At 40.9% G+C, this 23,253-nt stretch overlaps 1 protein-coding gene across 5 annotated transcripts in view; it reads left to right on the top strand.

Annotated features, from left to right (window-relative positions):
- Nucleotides 1–4,423: 4,423 nt before the first annotated feature.
- GRAMD2B (GRAM domain containing 2B) overlaps nt 4,424–23,253 on the top strand; it is an 84,949-nt gene continuing 66,119 nt past the window's right edge. For 2 of the 5 annotated variants that reach the window (XM_005887395.3, XM_070374062.1), the window contains exon 1: nt 4,425–4,700. In XM_005887395.3, the coding sequence (XP_005887457.1) occupies nt 4,618–4,700 (83 nt within the window). In that variant the 5' untranslated portion in view covers nt 4,425–4,617. Of the gene's footprint in view, nt 4,701–23,253 lie in introns of all 5 variants that reach the window. The other 3 variants (XM_070374063.1, XM_005887396.3, XM_070374064.1) reach the window with 3 other exon arrangements.

The raw sequence follows: 23,253 nt of genomic DNA, 5'->3' as shown, positions 1-23,253 counted from the left end.
ACCCCTTGGACTGTAGCCCACCAGGCTCCTTTGTCCATGGAATCACCCAGGCAAGAATACTGGAATGAGTTGCCATTTCCTTCTCCAGGACATCTTCCTGATCCAGGAATCGAACCTGGGTCTCCTGCATTGGCAGGAGGATTCTTTACCACTGAGCCACCAGGGAAGCCTTATTGTAGAACAGCTCAAATTATGAAGCTGTCTGACAGCATCTTTTACACTTAATCAAATGCCACTAAGTAAAATAATGTCATTTACTAGCTCCTTTCTTTCTTTTTTTAAAATTCATTTGGCTTCACCAGGTCTTAGTTGCAGTACACAGGATCTTTGTTGTAAGATCCAGGATCTGGTTGCCTGATCAGAGATCAAATCCAGGCCCCCTGCACTGAGAGCAGGGAGTCTTAGCCACTGGACTAAGGGAAGTCCCCCTAGCTCCTTTCTAATTCCTCCCCACACTATCAACTATTTTCCCCACCTGCTCCTCTTCAAATCCCTCCCTTACCCCTACCTTTCTCTCCCTTTCTCACTTAAGATCATACTTCTGGAATTCCTCATCTCAGGCACTGAGGAACATATTTCAGGGCAATTGAACTCCTTAGTTCAACTGTAAGCCTGTGCAGGGAAGCTATGAACACTTGCCCTTACTCATGCATCAGAAGAAATCTGACCATGGTTTCTGAAAAGGTTGAACCTAGAACTACCAAAAGATCCAGCATTTCACTCCTAGGTATATACCCAAAAGAATTGAAAGTGGGAACTCAAACAGATATTTGTACATCAGTGTTCATTCCAGAATTATTCACAATAGCCAAAAGGTAGAAACAATCCAAGTGTTCCAGGGATGAATGAATAAACAAGTGTGGAATATGCATATACAATCAAATATTATTTAACAACAACAAAAAAGAGAATAAAATACTAATAAATGCTACAACTTGGATGGACCTGGAAACATTATGCTTCATGAAATAAAGCAGACACAGAAGGAAAAATGTTGTCTGATTCCACTTTCATGAAGGCCCCAGAATAGAGAAATTCATAGTGACAGAAAATAGAATAGACGTTACCAAGGCCTGGGAGAAGGTGGGATGGAGGAATTATCGTTGAATAGATATAGTTATGTTGGGGTGATTTTTTTAAGTTTTGAGTCTAGATGGTGGTGATGGTTACATACATCATGAATGTAATGTCCCTAAATTGTACACTTACCAATGCTTAAAATATTATGTTACATACCTTAACAGCAATAAAAAAAAAATTACTTAGGGGGCCGAAAAGTCATTTCTGATCTGAATCCTGCAGTGAGGGTGGCTTGAAGTACACCTGAGTTTTAATGAGAGAGTCACTACCCAGAGTTTGGGATGGTGATAACCTCCTCTATATTCTAAATCCACACCCATCCCAAGTACAATGGTGAATTAGAGAAGGGACCGGGAGCCTGAAGGCATGAGTAATATCTCCAAGCCTCTGGGTCACCCAGAGCCTTCCCCACCCTGCCCAGAGAGGCTCGTGCAGAGGAAAAAAAAAAAAACAGGGAGAGAGAGAGATCTGACCAAGCCAACTCAAATGGAATTTCTGTAAACTTTTTTCTTTTACTTACTTTTCAAGTGTCATGAGAGTCATTTTTGGAGCAAGAAGGTCACAAAAAGATGTTTTTGTCCTCTCAGCTACTAAACATAGAGGGAACAGGAAAACTTCGGAAAGGACTTTCACTTTCAAAATGTTTGAGGTTATTTAGAAGGATACGTTTTGGTTTTTTTATACACACATTGTTGACTGAAAAAAGTGCACAACCTAAAAGCTGAGAATTATATTGTATTCCATGGAATGGGAGACAGTTTCTCAGATTGCTCTGAGGCACTGTTCCAAAGAGGTAAGGGGGGAGCCAGATTATAGTTTTTGCAAAAAACAAAAACAAAGCCCTAACAACACAGGTAGTTGAACCAAAAGATTACTGTTAAAGAAAGCCAGAAACTTCAAATTAATAAATTTAGCATTTTTCTATGTAAGGGAAGATGCAAGAATCTGGGTTTATTGAAATAATACCTTTGATGTGCACGTTACCTGTCTAGGGCCAGTATCCTGTTTTTCTCCATCGTGAATCCCCTCAGGGTGCACAGTTGTGGGTAGCTCCAGTGGCTTGTTGGCAGGCAACATTTTTCCTCCACAAATAAATGTTATGGTTGCCTATTCTTTGTAATTATTCTTAAATCTAAAATCATTTTTAAAAGAAAAATTGAAAGCAGCCCCAGAGCATAGAGTCAGTCATTTTTTTCCCAGCCATAAAGTTAAACCTCCAACAATAAGGTTTTATATTCGTTTTTCTTAATCCTAACTACTCTGTAGTAAATCAGAAATCTACCAACACATACCTTATTTGCTATTGTAGGGGAGCAAAATTTGCCATTCCGAAATGTATCCATTTGGCATGCAGATTATTTCAAGCTAAAAATAATCAAGGCTCAAAAGATTGGAGAAGAATCTTTGACCTCTCCTCTAACTGCCAAAGAAAATTTAGCTAGAAGACCTGATCCAGGAAGGGACTTGTCACTGTAGATTACTACAGTATGATACAAACTAGGCATGTACACAGGGAGGAACCTAAGCAGAGTCTGTTTGTTAAAATTCCTCTCTGTGTTCCATTGTTTCTGTATGGCCCAGCAAACATTTTATCAAATATTTGCTCATTTTAATCTTTTTGTGAATGGCCTTCCTTCCCTTTTGTGGATAAGAATGTTGCCTGCCGTATTAGTAAACAACAGATATTACAGCCCCATCAAGTCATCAACCACATGGCACCCACAACTGTGCACCCTGATGGGATTTAGGATGGAAAAAAGGACACTGGCCCTAGACAGTTAAGGTGGATATCAAGGAACGATTTCAATAAATACAGAGTCTTGCATCTCCCCATACATAGTCAGTTCAGTCAGTTCAGTCGCTCAGTCGTGTCCGACTCTTTGTGACCCCATGAACTGCAGCACACCAGGCCTCCCTGTCCATCACCAACTCCCGGAGTTTACCCAAACTCATGTCCATCGAGTTGGTGATGCCATCGAGTCGGTGATGCCATCCAGCCATCTCATCCTCTGTTGTCCCCTTCTCCTCCTAGAAAAGTGCTAAATTCATTAACTGAGATGTCTGTTTTTTCTTTGCATGCTAAGGCACTTCAGTTGTGTCCAGCTCTTTGCCACATTATCAACTGTAGCCCGACAGGCTCCTCTGTCCATGGCATTCTCCAGGCAAGAATACTGAAGTGCATTTCCATGCCCTCCTGCAGGGGATCTTCCCCACCCAGGGATGGAAGCCACCTCTCTTATGTTTCCTGCATTGGCAGGTGGGTTCTTTACCACTAGAGCCACCTGGGAAGCTCAATTATTCTTTGATTAAAATTATTCTTTGCCAAAACTCCTATACATCCCGGCTCTTCCCTTACTTCAAGTCAGCCTTTTAGTACTATCTGAAACGCTGTCTGTTGGGCTTAAGTCTGCCAAATAAAACATAATTCTCAACTTTTAGATTGGGCAGGTTTTTGTTTTTGTTTTTGTTTTGTTTTCAGTTGACACTTTGAAGTCCCAAATCCCTGCCTGCCCTATTCTCTTTTCTCAGGTGGCTCATAAATCTCAATTGCCTGACTTGTTCTTGGGTCTCATATGTTTGGGCAGTTCCCTGAACGCAGGTAATTAAATTTGATTTTATCCTGTTAATCTATCTCACTTCAGTGTAATTCTTCAACTAGCCAGAAGAACCTAGAAGGGCAGAGGAAAGTTTTTTCTTTCCTCTCTCTACTAAGTTAAGTGGATGTTTAGAGTAATGCCTGGAACATGGTAGCTCTGAGTAAGTGGATGCTCCAAACACAAAACTTCAGACAGAATCAGCAAGATGGGGAAGAAGAGGCATTCGTTTCATTGGCTGGGTGCATAGTAGGCAAGTTGCTGGTGAGATTGTGATGGCTGCTTCTCCATCTGCCCCTCTGCCCTCATCAACTAGGAAGGGTTAACCAGGCAACCAGCTCATATCACCTCTGCTGCACGACCGACCTATTGCTTAAGCTCTGTCAGGCAGTCCTCAAGAAGGCTACACCCTGCTTGAATAATGTGGGCTGGGGAACAGGCCAGCCTACCCAGCGAATCCGTGCGCGATAAGCCCTATGGTTTCCTGTATCTACAGCTGGTTGCCCACTGTTCAACCTCCGTAGTTACAGTCTAAATAGGAGAAGAAAAAAAAAGGCCCAGTTTCCTAGGAGGCTACTTATAGGGCTCCGGGTTAGGCAAATGTTTCACCTGCTTGGCCAATTAGCTTCCTCTCCCAGAAAGACGAGTTCTACAGGTTTCCTTTTTCTCTTCCTCTGCCTCCTGGGTTGGGAGGAGAGGCTGTCACTTCGCTTCGACCCTCCCCTTCCCTCCCTCCCGGCTCGGCCCCTCTCGCCCGGACCAATCGCGCCGGCCCGAACGTGTCCAGGTTGGCGGCCCCCGGCGCGGGCGGCCCGGATGCACCGAGCGGCCCAGGGCGCGGGGGAGGGCGCGGCGGGCTCGCGGGGCCTGCAACCCGGACGGTGGGAGCCGGGGAAGCGGGGAGGAGGAGACGGTGTGAAGGTGCCCTCCAGACGTGGCCCTGATGACCGAACTACAGCAAGATGTGGACGACACAAAGTCTGCCAAAGTGCTCGGGAAGAGGGAGAGCAAAGTTGGCTCAGCCCAGTAAGTATCCTCCGGTGGACCCAGCCGGGGCGGGAGGACGCGCGCTGCCCAAACTTCTCCGCCAGGGGCGAGTTGGAAGTGGACACGGCTTTCTGGAGCTTTAAACGTGGACAGACTTGTGCTTGAACTCTTTCTGTGGCGCCCGGCCTCTTTTTTTGCCCCCGATTCTATAGTAGAGAAAAGGCATGGCAGAGTTTTGTGGAATGCACTGCAGCATACATTCCCGCGGGGCTGGGAATTATTTGAGCCGAAAGCACCGTTGGTGTTTTATAAATCCCTAGGGAGGTCTGGGGCGAACTTTCAGATTTCCAAGCCGAGAAACAGCGCTTCACATTTATTCTAATTGTCTTACTTCTTAAGGACGCGTGTGGAGATGCCGCTGTCCCGTAGATGGCATCTCATCAATAGCTTCACAACGATGCGTATTTTGGCATTCTGATTCGGACGTGAGGGTGTTTTTCCCTCATCCCCTTCCCTGTTTACCCTCTAGAGACCGCAAAAATAGTGGAAAACATGAAACATGTTTTATTTCTCCCCTTCAAAGACTGCCTACCTTTGTTGGATACTTAACACAAACTTGTTACACAGTTTTAAAAAGTGTATAAAAAGGGAGGATGCGGGGGTGGGGAAGCACAATAAAAGTATAACAAAATAAAACACAACAAATATTGGACGGTGACTGTCCTCTTAGAGGACTCTTGTGGGTAATAGGATTTGCACATTGTTTGACCTATAAACTCTTCTGGTTTAAGAAACTCAAATATTTGATCACAAGGATTGGCTTCGTGTAACATTTATCGCGTGTACTTAAAAAAAAAAAATCCAGCATTATGGTTGTTGTATGATTGTTATTCCTAAACTCTTCTTTTAAAAAGGAGAAGAATCTTTATTTGCTTATTTTCTGCATCACTCTAACATTAAGTAGGAGTAAAGTAAATATCTAAATAAGCCCAGTTTTACTTTTTATGGTACCAAGCTGTTGGGTATCTAAAATGCTTTATTGATACTAATATAAAAAGATGATACACTTTTTAATAGTAAAGATTCAATCCAAAAAAAAAAAAAGAAAAGATTAAAAAAATCCAATCCCCATCATTCATTATTTCAGCACTTACTGGTTTTTTAAAAACACAGCCTGGTTCAACATAAAGATGTGCATTTGCAAAAGCATATTCCACCTATTTATTGAAGTTTGAGCTGACCTTTTAGAAAAAAGAATAGCTTTTATTCACTGCTTTGATTTGTGGTTTCAAAAGTTTTGGTCACATTCTCTTCCAGTGTCTGCTTTCTTTGGCTTCTCTTACGTTTTCCCTCCATCTTCGTCAACATAAACTGATGTTCTTTCCTTTCTATTGATTGAAAAAAGATGATTGAGGGGAAAATTCCTATAGGTATAACTCTCACAACATATTCTTGTTTCCTCGCCCTCAAATAAAATCCATATTTTATACTAATAATTCAAACCCAAGAAAAAGATGAACTAGCAAATGATGTAGATTTCCTTTATACTTAATCATTCTTTTATGAACTTTACTTCCCTGAATAAGAGGTGTCACCATTTCATAGATGTCTGAGGTGGTAATGGGCACAGGGAAGACTGGAACTCTAAACTCCTAGTTCAGAACTCATCCAAAGGCAGTATTTATTTCCAGCTACATAAGGCAGAATGAGTCAAGTCTACCCCACAGATCTTAAGTTTTAAGTTGTCACATTCCTAGTCCTTTAGGTACTCAGTCAAAGAGCTCATTTTGATTGATTGCAATCATCTAGACTAAATGTCTGCTATTTAGACTAATTTAGTTAAACTAAAACTCTTTAGATATTGAGAAAATAATTATGTAGAATATAAGCACAACAGCACTGAAGCTCAAGGCCCCAAATGGCCAGCCCCTTCCTTTGAAGCCCATTCTATTTCACAAATTCATTTCAGTTCTATAAATATTGGAATATTTACTGTTTCTTCAATAACGGTGGGGGAATACAAGAATGAATGTGATTCGGTATCCATCCTTCTGTACCTCCAAGAGTAGTGTTTAGGGGAGGCACATATGTGTATTACCATTAAACGCAAAAGAATCTATAAAAAGTTTGGCCTACAACTGAATCTTCTCCACAGTTCGGATGTTTATCCACTTGGCAGTCCTTGGTTTATTGGGGTTTTGGTTTGCTTTTCCCAACAAAATGGTAATTCCTAGATCCATTGAAGTCACTTCTGATTCAGTCTAAGATTTTAGACACCATTTTATTCTGAGCTCTTAACCTCTTGCTTTGGTAACAGAATAAATATCATTTAAAGACATAGGTAGATATATTATCACAGTGATATTGCTGTGATGACTCCATATTTGAAGTCATGGTGACATTTTTATGCTTGGAAACTCAAGTCTAACTTCTCTGTTTTGAATTTCCTGTTTTAGATTAATTATCACTAAACTCCCAAGTTGTTGAAACCTGGGTGTCCCAAGGGACATTTTCTTCAAGAGTGTTAGAATGGCTTGCTCCCTCCCCAGTCTCTACATCTGTAACTTCACCCACAGGAGCCTCATCACCTAAGACCTTAGCCTCTTAATTAATAATAGATGCCAATTATGGAGAATGCCTGCTATGTTACAGACCACGTGCTCAAAACTTCGCATTCATTTTCATACAAATTCAGGTCGACACTATGACTATGGCCATTTTTAAGTAGTAACATTGAAACTCTGAGAAGTAACTCGGCAGGCAGAGACACAGTTAATAAGAGAACAGCTCATATTCAAGTCCAGGACTCCTCTAAGTCTAGAGCCTGAACTTGAATCTTTATCTCTACTCCTATACTTCAGAAACTTTGATGGCCCTCTATGACCTACTCTAAGAAACAGGGTCCTCTGCCAAGATTTTAAGACCATTGGTGATCTGGACACACATAGACCATTTCCTAATATACGTTTCCTAGTACTAGTCAGCTTGCACGGAAGCTCGCACCGATTCTGCAGCCAACAGTCACAGCAGCAGCTCTGTAATTCAGAGGTGATAACGCAGAAGAATAAGTAGTATTCAGTCGTAGTACTGAATCAAGCTTCCTCATCCTTCCTGCCTCCTCAGCTCTATTACTTTGCTCAAGCAGTGTGCTCTCTTCTTTCTCTTAAGATACTTCTGTAAATCAGCTCAAGCTTTCCTTCATTTAAAGCCTCTCCTATCACTGGCCATACTCTCCTCTTTCTTACCAGTGCTCGCTTTGTATGTATGTGGTCAGCCCAGAGACGTGAGCTGCTACTGTTATTAATTTTTATTAATAGTTAATGTTTACATAACATTTAGTATGTACAGAGTACTGCTTTGTGAACATGTATTAATTCAGACACTAGTCCAGTGTACCTTAGTTAACTGTCCCCAAATAAATTGCAAACTCCAGTCACATTTTTTTTGTATTGAATTTCTCAAAGAACTTGGCAAATAATCACTTTCAGTAACTATCTGTTGATGAACTATGAAGGCTAAGACCCATCCCACCTACTTAAGGTATGTAATATGCTTATAGCTGACTTTCAGTTTGACTATCTCAGGGGGAAATTATACTTTTAATCAAATTTTCTGTCAGTAGCAGGAGAATTTTTAGATACCTTTACTTGCCTGCGGAGAAGGCAATGGCACCCCACTCCAGTACTCTTGCCTGGAAAAGCCCATGGACGGAGGAGCCTGGTGGGCTGCAGTCCATGGGGTCGCTAAGAGTCAGACAGGACTGAGCGTCTTAACTTTCACTTTTCACTTTCATGCATTGGAGAAGGAAATGGCAACCCACTCCAGTGTTCTTGCCTGGAGAATCCCAGGGACGGGGGAGCCTGGTGGGCTGCCATCTGTGGGGTCGCACAGAGTCGGACACGACTGAAGCGATTTAGCAGCCATAGCAGCAATTACTTGCCTGAGAGCTGTGGCTTATTTATTCATCTTTGTGCTAGAAGTGAGACTGCACATTTGCTTACCACCAAAATACATATTTGACTTAAAAAATAACACTCCCCCTTTTTTTAACCAAGAATTGGTAGTTTTCGCTACATATTTCTTTTTGAGAGCCTAGTTTTTCTCTGCTTTATCTTTTTCATTCTTGATTTCTTTCATGTTCACAATACATAGATATTTCTAACATAGACTAACTTTTTTAGATACACTTTTATGTCTTAAAGTCTCTGATGGATCTAAGTTACTTTTAATGAATTTCAAAAAGTATCTAAAACTAATACAGAATTCTGGGCAGTTGATTCATATTTCAAATAATGAATTATATCACATATATACTTGTGATACAATTTGGTTTTTTTAATACTAGTTTTTTTAGTACACAGCTGTTGATTTATTTTTGGCTGCACTGGGTCTTTGTAGCTGCAGGCTTTCTCTAGTTATGGCGTGCAGGGGCTACTCCCTAGTTGCAACGTGCAGGCTTCTCATTGCAGTAGTGGGTTCTCTCGTTGCAGAGCACAGGCTCTAAAGCAGTGGGCTTAGCTGTGCCTTGGCATGCCCACACGAGCAGGGATCTAACCTGTGTCCCCTGCATTGACAGGTGAATTCTTAAATATTGGACCGCCAGGGAATTCCCTGCAGTTTGAATTTTAAACATGTAAGCTTTAATACCTTAGGACATAATAATTCTAGAAATTTATTCAGTTTCTTATACGTGGAGAAAGAGAAGGTAAATGAAAGAAAAAGTGAATTTGCTCAGTCGTGTCCGACTCTTTTCGACCCTGTGGACTGTAGCCTACCAGGCTCCTCCATCCATGGGATTCTCCAGGCGAGAATACTGGAGTGGGTTGCCGTTTCCTTCTCCAGGGGATCTTCCCCACCCAGGAATTGAACCTGGATCTCCCGCATTGCAGGAAGACTCTTTAACCTCTGAGCCACCAGGGAAGTATGCAATACAAGCATTTTTACCTTAAAAGGAAGTTCTCTGGGATTATCAAGAAATAATAATTATTTGCGACATATACTTTAACTTTAAATAGTGAATTCAAGTAAAAATAAATTTCCTGTAGTGAAGGTATTTATCTTCCAATTACATTGTCCTTGTGGGTACTTGACAAACAGAAGGGTTGCAGTTGGGGCTTGATCTTGCATTGGAAGCAAGAGGAGTAAAGATGAATACTTATTGAATGTAGCTTGATTTTTTAGTGCTTTCTTAACTCCAGACTTTGAAAGTGCCTATTTAGTAAGAAAATCTCTATAATTATCTGTATATTATATATCTTCCCATAGGTGTGTATATTTTTTTCTTTTTTAATTCTAATTTTCAGGTAACTCTGACAGGATGTCCACGGTACTTTTTAATATAAACTTCTGGATAAGAGGAAAAAATTATAACATATTAGAAAATATTTAAATTATATTAAGGTACAGTGCTTAATTGAGGAGTTTGAAAAAATGGAGAAAAATAAACAGTGTTTTAGTTTGAACTGTTTTGAAAAGAAATTTAATGACCCAAATCAGCTCCATGGCTAAATGTCATTAGAAATTGCTAATTTGTCAAGGCAGTACAGATTAAGAACGCAGGCTCTAGAAAACGAGGATTTGAAATATGACTTTCTTGTCTTCTAGGAATGTGACCCTGGAGGTGTTACTTAGCACCTCCAAGCTTTGTTATATAAAGAATAATAAAGTCAGCTGTGGGAATTCCCTGGCAGTCCCTGGTTGGAACTCCAAGCTTCCGCTGCCCCAGAGCACAGGTTCAGTCCTTGGTCGGAAATCCAGCAAACCCCATGGCACGACAAAAAATAAATAAAGTCAGCTGTTTCGTATAGGTTTACTTTGAGGTTTAACTGGGAAACATCAGAAACTCATTTCACCTAGTTCCTGAAATGGTTGTGAGTAAGTGAGTGAAGTCACTCCGTCGTGTCCAGCTGTTTGCGACCCTGTGGACTGTGGCCCGCCAGCCTCCTCTGTCCGTGGGATTCTCCTGAAATGGTTAGTGTTCCAGAAACCATGTGGTAGTGCTTGCTGTTGAAGGTCTGGGACATGCTGTGGGGTGGGGAAGAAGCGTGACATAAAATGTACTTAAACAAAATAGTCAAAATTCAAAAGGCCTAGTTCTAACAGTCACAGGTGCCAGTCCTGTTAAGTAAGCCTCTGTTCCATCAACTAGACTTATCTGGCACTCATGATAGCCACTAAACATTTCCACGAATCCAACTTGGCAGCTTGGTCGTTACTTTATGCTAAAAGGATCCCACGCCATAACTCTTCAGTGGCCTGCAAGCTCATTTCCATGTTGCTTACTGATTTGGTGTTCTCCCATCTACAATCAGGGCTTCTCAGATGGCTCAGGGGTAAAAAATTCCACCTGCCAATGAAGGATACACAAGAGACGTGGGTTTGATCCCTGGGTTAAGAAGATTCCTTGGAGAAGGAAATGGAAACCCACGCCAATATTCTTGCCATGGCGTCACAGAATTGGACAAGACTGAGTACACACACACGCACACAGCTATTATCAGTGCATTTCTCTCTGACCCATTGATTATACATCCTGCGTCCTGGTTCTGAGCTTTTCTGCATGGCTCCTCATCTTTTTTCCTTTGATAAGCAAGCAATATTAATAGATTTATTATTATAGGACGCTTGTAAGAGATGCTGGTGGGGAAGCTCTGCCTCATGGCTCCTCATCTTTAAACTGCTGAGTTGTTTCCATGAGCTAAATTTTCAGTAGACTTGTCCTTCAGCATCTTCCTAATTCTTTAAGTGCCCAGCTTTAGGCATTTTACACGTTTTCAAGTGCCATAAAGCACAGGTCCTCAGGAGAAACTCCTCCACCGCCACTTGAGTGACTTAAAGTGACTTCTTACTCCTTAAAGAAAAGAGGGTATTTTTATCTATGCCTAAATTTGATTAGGAGAGAAGAGAAGCAGAACCAACTTAAACTCCAGTCCCTAATTTATTAATAAACTAATTCATATGTTCTCATTGGTCACTCCACACATACTAGAGGTTCCCACATTCACGATGGGACACGATGACCAAAGATGCTGGTGATTTTTAACAGCTTTATTGAGGCATATTTTACACATCATAAAATTTACCTGTGTCAAGTAGACAATTCAGTGACTTGTAATAACTTTACTGAGTGGTGCGCCATCACTATAACCAGGTTTTAGAACATTTTCACACACTTCCCCTTTAAGAGCCATTGGGCCCATTTATACTAACTACCATTAGCACGACATAAATTGTAGTTTTAAAAATAGTTAAAGTTCATCCCCAGCCCCACTATTTTCTGTCTCTCTAAATTTCCTGTTTCTGAGCTTTTCATACAAATAGAGTCACATGTAATTTGTGACCTCTCGTGTCTGCTTCTTTCACTTAATATCATGTTTTTGAGGTTCATCCATGAAGTAGCATGTGTCAGTGGCCCATTCCTTTTCGTTCCCGAATAGTATTCCACTGTGTGGATAGACCATTTGTCTGTATGTCCACCTGTTCATGAACATAATGTGTAATGCTGCCTTGAATACTTGTGTGAAAGTCTTTCTGTGGATATATGTTTTCATTTCTCTCAAGCATGTACCTAGAAATGTGATTACTGGATCATATTGTAACTCTGTGTTTTAACTTTTTGAGGAACTGGCAGACTGTTTTCTGAAGCAGCTACACCATGTTACATGCCCACTAGCAGTGTATGAGGGCCCGTGGTTAGATTTAAGAGAAAGTACTTCCACATAGCAGGGAAACAAGACTGTAAGCACCTTAAAGATATGTCAGTACCTTACACTTAATAACATAACAGGTATCTGTTGCATTGTTAACTGAGTGACATTAATACTTATGATTTTGAAAACTTACCCCAAACGACAGTGTTAAAAAGTTAACTCAGGCTGTCATACTTGGGACCTGTTTTTGCAATCTCTTAAAATTTTGCAGGTAACATTTATTACTGGATTATTTTTAATGATGAAATTTACAAAGAAGAGATTTTTAAACAAGACTATAGCGTTCCCCCATATGTGCTAACATATTTAAAAGCTAAAAAATTAAAACAGTATAGATAGGTATAAAATGAAAAGTGAAAGTATTCCTCCTCTCTTCTACCTGACAGTTCCTGTTCCTTGTCTCAAAGGTAACCACTTGCCAAGAGTTCAGGTTTTGTTCTTTTTTTTTTTTTAAATAATGTATTTTGTTTATTTATTTGGCTGTGCTGCTGGCTCTTATTTGCGGCACTTGAGATCACTGATCGTTCCGGCATGCAAGATCTTGTAGTTGCAACATACAGGCTCTCTTTTTTAGTTGGGGCCTCAGAATCTTTAGTTTCAGCATGTGGGATCTAATTCCTTGACCAGGGATCGAACCTGTTCCCCTTGCATTGGAAACACGGAGTCTTATCCTCTGGACCACCAGAGAAGTCCCTTTGGATTTTGTTCTTATGCTATTGTCATTTAAAGCCAGAGTCAAGTTTTTTTGTTGATTTTTCTTTTTCTTTAGAATAGCCACCTCCCAGTATGACTCTTAAGTGTGCTGTACTTGGCACAATGAAGCACCTCGTGAGGTTGTCAGGACGATTAAGTGTGATCCTACAGTATCTGGACTGTACACCGTAAGAGAGCTCAATAAACAGCAGCCATTATTCTCATGAGCAACTTTTCCCAAACTTCTTTGCAGAATAATTAATTATCTAGGTGACCTGGGCTTCTCTGGTGGCTCAGAGGTAAAGAACCCGCCTGCCAATGCAGGAGACACAGGTTCCATCCCTGGGTTGGGAAGATCCCCTGGAGAAGGAAATGGCACCCTACTCCAGTATTCTTGCCTGGGAAATCCCATGGACAGAAGAACCTGGCAGGCTACAATCCATGAGGTCGAAAAGAGTCAGACACAGCTTAGTGACTGAGCGTGAGCAAGATGACATACAGAGTTTAAATATTGATGAATAAATAAATCCATGAGAACAGAGGTTTGCCTTAGCCAGGTAGACTTGGAGTGTTAGATGGAGGAGTTGATGTCCTACTGACCTATCCTCAAGTTACCAGTTCATCTTCTAATCTTTTCTTTGCCTCTGTCCTACCTGGATGAGCCTAGAAAGACTTCTGGTCAAATGAAGCAGCAAGAAATCTGGACTACCTCGTGAACAACTAGATAAAAGTCACAGTAGTGACGAGACAAGAGCAGAGCAGAGACCAGAAATGGAGAAATGGAAATGTGACATTGGAGGCAATGAGTAAGCAGATGGGGAGAGAATAGAAGAGCTTTAGAAAGACGAGAGGAAGATTGAGTCATACTGAAAAGGTGAAAAAACAAATGGTACTTCACCACTGACCTGTCTAATCTCCCCCTTCTCTCCTGAAAGATGCTCCTCCTTGTCTCTCCCGGTGCTGTTCTGTGTCTTGTCACTGAAGCTGGGTGGCTGACATGCCTCTCCTTCCCTAATGGAGATGCTAATCTCTGTACAAGTGTTGGTGTTTTCTTAAAGTCTGTGTATGTCAGGTTTATGATTATATCCATGTTTATTACCTTCTAGATTTTTCAAATTGTGTCTTGCATCCTGTTCAATGAGTTAAAAAATGGGAAGAACTCAGAATACTCTAATTTTTGTGTCTTTTACTGTTAAGGATTATTATCTGAAAACAGTTATCTTATGATCCTACAGATTATTTTGAAACATCTAATGTGTAGAGCTATAAAAGCTGCATTGTGAGTTGAGTTGCCATGTCAACAGTGAAGGAAAACTATTCATCATGACAACTTTTATTATCACTGTACTGTTTCTGTAATTCATAGGAAAATGGTTCCTCATTTGATCTTAACAACTTAAATGTTTGTATAACATGTAAGGTGGTCCTCTGAGAGCCTATGCAAACTGTCAAGCATGTTTTTTCCCCTCCCTCTTCCCCTTCCGCTCATCTGAAGTTGAACTAGTTTTTACATGAACCTGGTAGATAGCTTATATTTTTTCCTGATTTGATCAGAATCTTTTCTGAAATTGTTATATACAAAGAATCACAACACATTTTCTAAATTCAAATTCTGAAATCACCACATGTCATACTTCTCAACAGAACCTGAGATGAGAGAGTAATAAATGGTATATGAGCCAGGAGAAAGGCAATATTTTAACAGTTGATAAGGACCAGAGAGATTTGCTCATGTTGTCAGCTGACATTTATTAAGGAGTTCTGTGTATTGGGCACTGTGCTGTGTCATGGCAGTGACCAAGATGAAGATGGGGCCTTTGCCCATACAAAAAAGAGTAAAGGAAAGGAATATTTTTTGGGGGGATTTCTTTCAAAGAAGAAACTAGGTAGCTCCAGAAAATGTATATCAAATATAGCAGCTGATATATTTAGATGAGATGAGATAATATTATTGTTATATGCTAGATCCTTTTCAAAGTACTTGTATATATACACATGTACAATGGAAGGGACAGTTAGCATCACATTTTTATGCATAACAGAGACACAGTGACTTGCCCAAGTTTATAATAGCTGTTGAAATGTTGGAGCCAGAATTCAAATATAGGCAGTCTAATCTGAGCCAGGCTCCTAAAATCATTAATTCTACAGGCTCACTAGAGCTGGGAAGAGCGAAAAATGCAGAAGACAAAGTGGCTTCCATTAGGTATCTGTGCAGCCCAGTTTAGATTTGTTAACTTTTATAGGTCTGCTTTCTCAACTATAAAACCAAGACTCATTTCCTTTCTTTCTCATTTCCTTCCTTTCTACAGTTCTAACACTGAAAGGATTTCTAATGGTCTTTTAGAGGACAGAGTAGAGAGAGCACCTGTAGCTGCCAGGTGGGAGCCAGTGCTCTGTGTACTGTCAGACACAGGTGCCTTTCTGGATTCTTTTGTCTCTATCTGAGCTCAGACCTGACTATGTAGACCTGAAACTTTATTGTTTCAGTTCCAGCTTCACATGGTGATTTGCATAGCAGTCATTCAGATTCTGATTTTTAAAAACCATGCTTAGGTTCTTCTTTGCAGAAGTACATAGTGTTTCTGTGAAGTAATGTGACCGATTTTGTTTTTAAAACCATGTGAATTTTTTTAAATAATTGCCGAAGGGACCAAGAACTTTTGTAAAAATTCTGCAATTGCACAGAATCTTTTTGAAATTTTTGTGAAGTTACTTTCAGAGCCTGGAGCTCATTCTTTGAATAGTCATAAGGTTGGCAAATCCTCTTTCTTTGAAAATGAATTCAACTTTGGGAAACAGCCTGAAACCAAATTTGGTGAATAAGAATAGTTTAAACACCTTTAAACCAGTCTATGGATAAGATCATTTTTGATCCAAAAAGATGTGACTATAAAATAATAAGTCGGAATTTCTGATGAGACTTACAAACCAATTTCTACACCCAATTTAGGCTTATTACTTTGTAACCTCATTATGAAAACAGTAAAATGTTCTACTTATTGTTCTGTTCTAAAATCTTCTTCAGTGTATATAGACAGTGACGTAAGCAAAAGGCTCAGCTATCACAATCATCTTGTTCTCTCTTCTGCTTCGTTACACACTGTGGGAATTTGTATACACATTATATTTTCTCAGGTCCACTCCCCATATCCTCAGTTTATACCAGATGGACTTTCCCACTGGTGTATTCAAGGCATGACTCATGCCTTTCCCATATGATAGCAATCAATTAGCTATGAAGCTTGTGAGGCTTTCCATTTTTCTGTTCTTGTTTTTTTCCCATTCTAATTACCTGCTAGTTAATATCTGTGAGCTGACTGGTCTACTACCTACCAGTCCTGGAGCCTACTTAAAAACAAGCATATTTTGTTATTCCCTTTTCTTGCTTTTGAGTTGGAATGGATTCCTTATCATAGCATATCTCAGATCTGATTTGAATCTCATGTTGTTTGGTAACTGCTATGTAACATATCTCTACTCTTCTCTAATTCAGTGTAATTAAGCAAGCATTTCTTTTTTTTTTTAATTTTAATTGGAGGCTAATTACTTTACAATATTGTGGTGGCTTTTGCTGTACATGCACATGAATCAGCCATGGGTGTACATGTGTTCTCTATCCTGAAACCCTCCCCCACCTCCCTCCCCATCCCATCCCTCAGGGCCATCCCAGTGCACCAGCCCTGAGCACCCTGCCTCATGCATCGAACCTGGACTGGCGATCTATTTTACATATGATAATATACATGTTTCAGTGCTATTCTCTCAAATCATCCCACCCTTACTTTCTCCCACGGAGTCTAACAGTCTGTTCTTTACATCTGTGTCTCTTTTGCTCTCTCGCATATAGGGTCATCATTACCATCTTTCTAAATTCCATATATATGTGTTAATATACTGTATTGGTGTTTTTCTTTCTGACTTATTACACTCTGTATAATAGGCTCCAGTTTCATCTACCTTATTAAAACTGATTCAAATGCATTCTTTTTAATAGCTGAGTAATATTCCATTGCGTATATGTACCACAGCTTTCTTATCCATTCGTCTGCTGATGGACATCTAGGTTGCTTCCATGTCCTGGCTATTGTAAACAGTGCTGCAATGAACGTTGGGGTACACATGTCTCTTTCAATTCTGGTTTCCTCGGTGTGTATGCCTAGCAGTGGGATTGCTGGGTCGTATGGCAGTTTTATTTCCAGTTTTTTAAGGAATCTCCACACTGTTCTCCATAGTGGCTGTACTAGTTTGCATTCCCACCAATAGTGTAAGAGGGTTCCTTTTTCTCCACACCCTTTCCAGCATTTATTGTTTGTAGACTTTTTGATAGCAGCCATTCTGACCGGCGTGAGATGGGACCTCGTTCTTAATCATGTACTCTGTGCTGGGAATGCATGACTGAGAGAGATGTAGACAGTGCATCTGAGTGAGAGTTGTAGGAGCTCTCAGTCTGGTGAGAGGAGCGTGGAACACACATACACACACACATACACACACCCCCCACACACAAGCAATATTATGTGATAAAAATTCCGCAATAATTCTCAAATGCTAATAGAAATGGTATAGTTCATTACCTCCACACAGCTCCCTTAGAGACTTTGAGTGTCATGTGCCAGACATAGATTCGTCAAGGAATTGGGGGCACCACAGTAAGGAGACTTCCATCTCTCTTCTACACCTGGCTTCTGAAAAGTTTGCGGGTTTTGTTTCTGGCCTTTTTTTTTTTTTTTGAGGTGAGCTGAGCTAAGTGCTGGTGTCTAAAATGCAGCTGATGGGTAAGAAAGAATTTGTCCTCAGCTAAGGGAAAAATTATTCCAGGCGAGGGGTGAGCAAGGGCAGGCTTGGAAGTTCAAATGTGTGTTTTCGATGAATCCTTAGGGTCTGCTGTGGCTGGACTGTTGACTGGTCGGGGCAGGAAAGCAGAACTGGGGAGGACCTGGAGCCCCCATTTACCAATAGAATTCCCCTGCTTGGCTCTCTGTGCTTCGCTTCTGGCTTTGGCTATACTGTTGATTCTTTGAACTTTGGGGAAGCTGTTTTCTTTGGTCTTCAATTAACTCCTCTATAAAGAGAGAGGGCTGAGTGACCTGATTTGTTCAATCCCTTCCAACCTGAAGAGTATGAGTTCTTTGAAGAAACTGCCCTACTTCTCTGCGCTCTTCTGGAGCCTTTATGTGAAGAATTCTATCAGACTGAACACGCTGAGGAAAGTGTTTTGAATAAGAATAGAATCCTCGCTTTCTTACTTGGTTTGGCCTCCTTTTTTTTTTCCTTCTTTTTGGTTAACTTATACTTGGCTAAGGCAGACTGCCGCTGAAACATACCTCAAGTCCCTCCCACATATTTATAGATACACATCAGCATCCATGTCGGTTTTGGACAACACTGGCTTGCCCTTTGGCTACAGGTGGCAGGACCACAATGCCTTCTGAACAACTTGTAGTAGAAAGGTCTAAGCAAGTAACAATGTAAAACCTATATAACACAAACGGGGAGCAAATTCATTACCAGTGGCACTGCAGGTTTCTCTGGTCTACTTCAAATCTGAAAGTAATCATATATAGCACTTGAATACAAAAGACAATTTAAAGTTAAAAAGCCCTTTCCTCGGATACGAAGTCAGGGATACTAGCTTATCCTTTCCAATTAGTAAGTATTAACAGCATTTTAATTGGAAAGAGTAAGCTGGTGTCCTTGACTTGGTATCTGAGTCAGGAAGATCCCTTGGAGAAGGGAATGGCAACCCACTCCTGTATTCTTGCCTGAGAATTCCATGGACAAAGGAGCTTGGCGGGCTACAGTCCATGGGGTCCCAGAGTCGGAGACAACTGACTAACACACACACACACACACACACACACAGCAGTTTAACACACTTTGTATCCTTTAAAGTACTTTTATTTGTAGCAGTAGTTGGAATTTAGCACAGTTTTTGTGTTAAGTGCTTGACACTATCGTCAAGCACTATAGTGTGTTATAGGAATATTAGGATATAGTAGATGTGGACCTTGCCCTCAAGAACATCACAGCAGATTTCACTATAACTTGAGCAGTATCTTACCATGACGCTAAATACCAACTTCAGCCTATTGTGATAAATAAGAATATTGTACGGGCATTTTAAGAGAATAGTGGAGAACCAACCAGCCCAGTGCAGGAATTGTATAAAAGCCTTCTTAGAAGAAATGGTGATACCCAAATTTTGAAGGAGGAATAGGAGTTAGTTAGCTAAAAAAAAAAAATTAGAGAGATCATTTATTCCAAACAGAATAGCCTAGATGAATGCAGAGTAATGTGAAACAGTCTGGTGATTATGGGGAACTAATATTACTAGAACATAAAATATATGTTCAGTGGCAGTACCTGGGCAGACGCAATGGACTGAAGGAAGGTCACAGAGGATGACCTTGTATGCCATGAGAAGGAGCTTGGACTTACCTATAAGACATGGGAGTCACTGAAAGGTTCACACAGGTATGTGATAAAGTCAAGTTTTAGTTTTTCAGGTCCAGTAGCAAGGTTTAAAGTAGACTTGATGGAGAACAAAATAGGAAGCAAGGATTAGCTGTCTGTGAAACAATCCAAATGAGATTGATTTAGTAGGAAAATGGGAGAACAGGTTTGAGAAATGTCAAGGAGATAAAATCGGAAGAACCAGGTGATGGATTGGATTGACAGAAGAAGGAAGGTAGAGAGACTCTTATCTTCTTTCTCCATGAAGGCTGCATGGATTGTGATGCTGTTAATTAAGCCATGGAAGATAGGAAAAGAGAGATTGGGGTGGAGGTTTGTTCTGTAATAAATATATTTGGTCTTTATCCCCAGTTTCTGGCACAGAGTCCCAGAATTGGAATTTCCTGATAGGAAGGAGTGTCCCTTATTATTCATAATGATGCGTTTTGATCACACCTGAGTTTATGCTAATGAGATGGTTTAGGGCAGTACACCTAGATAGCCTCAGGGTGGGGCTGGCCACCAGCAAGGCCAGGTGATTAGAGGTTGGGAGCTTTTGGCCCCATCCCTGGCCTCCTGGGAGGGGAGGGCACCAAGAGATTAAGTAGTATAATAAGATTTGATGCACTTGATTGGTGAATGAACACATCAAGATACTAGAAGGGCAGTGCACCCAGAGAGGACATGAAAACTCCACACACCCCCATACCCTGCCTTATGCAACTCTTCCATCTGGCTATCCTTGAGTCGTCTTGCATAATAAAGTAGTAAATGTAAGTTAAGCATTCCCCTGGGGTCTATGAGCCATTCTAGCAAAGTATCAAACCGAATGGGGAGGAGAGAGGTAGCTTGGAAACCTCTGATTTATAGCCACTTGGCCTGGGACTTGCAGCTGACATCTGAAGCAGAGGCAGTCAAGCCTTTAACCTATGAGATTGGATCCAACTGTGGGCCATTAGTGCCAGAATTGAACTGGACTGTTGGATATCCAGTTGGTATCTGGAGAATCAGAGAATTGGTTGTTGGTGTCAGAAAATACCCCAGAAGGTCAGAGCTGGGACACAGAGCTGGGAAATGCCAGCATAGAAGTGATAGTTAAAATCCAGTGGATGGAATTTCCCAGTGGATGGAATGGATGGAATTTCCCAGTGGAGCAAAAAGGACCAAAGAGAGAACCTAGGAATGATGCTGCGTTGAAATAAAGGTCAAAGAAGAGGCTGCAAAGGTGATGGAGAATAAATAGTAGAGCAGAAAATAAAGCAAAGGCAAACAAACAGAATGGTGTAGAAACAGGAGGAAAAAACAAGAGAAGGGAAATCTCAAGATACAGTCAACAGTGAGAGGTGCCACCAACAGCAGCACTGAGAGAGCTCCTTACATGCCACCGGCATTTAGCAATGTAGAGATTGCTGGTGAACTCTGCCAGAGAAATACTAGTGAAGCAGTGGGAATGGAGGCCAGACTGTAGTCGAGTGGGTTAATGGGAAATGTGGAAACAGACCCAGCATGGGTGGACTGGCTTTGACAGCCTTGACTGAGAACTGAAGGGAAAACAGGAAGGTAACCCTTAGGAAGTGAGAACTAAATAAGATTTTGGCTTTTTTGATGGAGAGCTTTGTGAGCCTGTATATAAATTAGGAGAAAGAACCAGCAAAGAGGAAAAGATGAAGATGTGGCCCAAAGATAGAATAACTGATAGAACAAGGCCAGAGTATCAGAAAGTGGGCTTGGACATCAACTGGAGGAATGTATGATGCAGTAGATGGAAGTTTAGGTGATGGTAGTCAGGGGAAGACATACCCTTGTCTGAATACTTCAGTTTTCAGTTGACTCAGCACAGTGATAAGGTAAGCCGTTTCATCCAAAGGTATGAACTGTGTTTGGTTAGAGACTTGAGAGCCTGCAGAATGTTTGGCACACAAGTTGAGGGAATAGGAGAGAACTGGCAAGGGCCCAGCTGACAACAAATGTACCAGTCCAGCATAAGGGCTGATTTCTCCCCCTTTAACAGTGTGCAGAGCTGGTCTTGGGGTAGTTGTGCTGAATGGCTGTGCAAAAGAATGGGCACAACTGCAAACTAAAGGTGATCAGTCATGTGTGTGTATATATATGTGTGGTCTGAGCTGCTTCAAGAAATAAATCCAGAAGGGATTGATTCAACTAGAAGAACATGGAAATATCAAGGACTGTAGTCTGTGTGAGGCCAAAAAGTACATGAGGTGGAAACTGGAGAGATAACAGGCTGAGAGTGGAAAGTTAGAGATGTCCTCAATTTCTGGATGGAACAATCTGAATAATGTTGAAAGCAAGACACTGGTGGTGGTTTATTCTATTGTATTCTGTGCATGGCTGCCCAGTCGTGTCCCACTCTCTGTAACCTGTTAGACTGTAGCCTACCAGGCTCCTCTGTCCATGGGATTTTTCAGGCCAGAGTACTTGAGTGGGTTGCTGTGTCCTCCTCCAGGGGATCTTCCTGACCCTAGGATCTGGCCCACATCTCCTGCTTTGTAGGCAGATTCTTTACTACAGAGCCACTGGGAAATTGTGAAGTGAAAATAAAGGTCACTGGACTTAATGCCAAGTTGTTGGATGCCATCCCTCTTGAACATTGGACTTTGAAGGACCAAGATGTCAACATTCTCAAGAAATGGAACATGACCAGTATGTTAGAGGATGAAAGCAATAAAGAACTAGGTCAGTGTAACTCACAGGAGGTTGGACCTTCTGTATGCTGAGCACAGGTAAAAATTAATTTTAGTGTTTAAAATCAAGTAAGCTAACAAATTTAGAAACAAGAATATTCAATAAGTTAATTATCTGAAATATTTTTTTAATTTAATTTTATTTTTAAACTTTACAATATTAGTTTTGCCAAATATCGAAATGAATTCACCACAGGTATACATGTGGTATGTGAAATATTTTAAAAATTAACAGCAGAAACTAACACACCATTTAAGTCAACTATAGTGAAAGTGAAAGTCGCTCAGTTGTGTCTGACTCTTTGTGACCTCAAGGACTCTAGAGTCCATGGAATTCTCCAGGCGAGAATACTGGAGTGGGTATAGTCTTTCCCTTGCCCAGGGGATCTTCCCAACCCAGGGATCAAACGCAGGTCTTCTGCATTGTAGGCAAATCTTCACAGACTGAACCACCAGGGAAGCCCAATAATACTGGAGTGGGTAGCCTATCCCTTCTCCTGAGGATCTTCCTGACCCAGGCATTGAACCATAGTCTCCTGCATTGCAGGTGGACTTTTTACCAGCTGAGCTGTCAGGGAAGCCCTTTAAGTCAACTATAAGCCAATAAAATGTTTTTAAAGAATCAATTACTTTCTAACAATGCTAATTTGAAAAGTAAACTGGAGGAAGAAAAGACCCTGAGAGCTGAAAACTCCCAGAAATAGATGTTAGGACTTAAAGTAAAACTATATACCTACTAAAGTGAAAGTGAAAGTCACTCAGTCATGTCCAACTGTTTGCAACCCCGTGGACTATACAGTCCATGGAATTATACCTACTAAATGGGACAACTTAAACGGAGTGGTTACCTCCTTTTAAAAGGAAACCTTCACATTATAAAGATAGCTTCATTCCTTAAATTTATAAATTCAGTACAACCAAACAGAATCTCAGTGACTCTCTTAAGAAACATTAAGGGTGGTCCAATGGCTAGACAATGCAGGGAGAACGATTCCATCCCTGATCAGGGAACTAGATCCCACACGCGGCAAC

Source organism: Bos mutus, chromosome 7 (assembly GCF_027580195.1).
Source record: "Bos mutus isolate GX-2022 chromosome 7, NWIPB_WYAK_1.1, whole genome shotgun sequence".
NCBI lineage: Eukaryota > Metazoa > Chordata > Mammalia > Artiodactyla > Bovidae > Bos > Bos mutus.
This window is presented reverse-complemented; position numbering and strand designations above follow the sequence as displayed.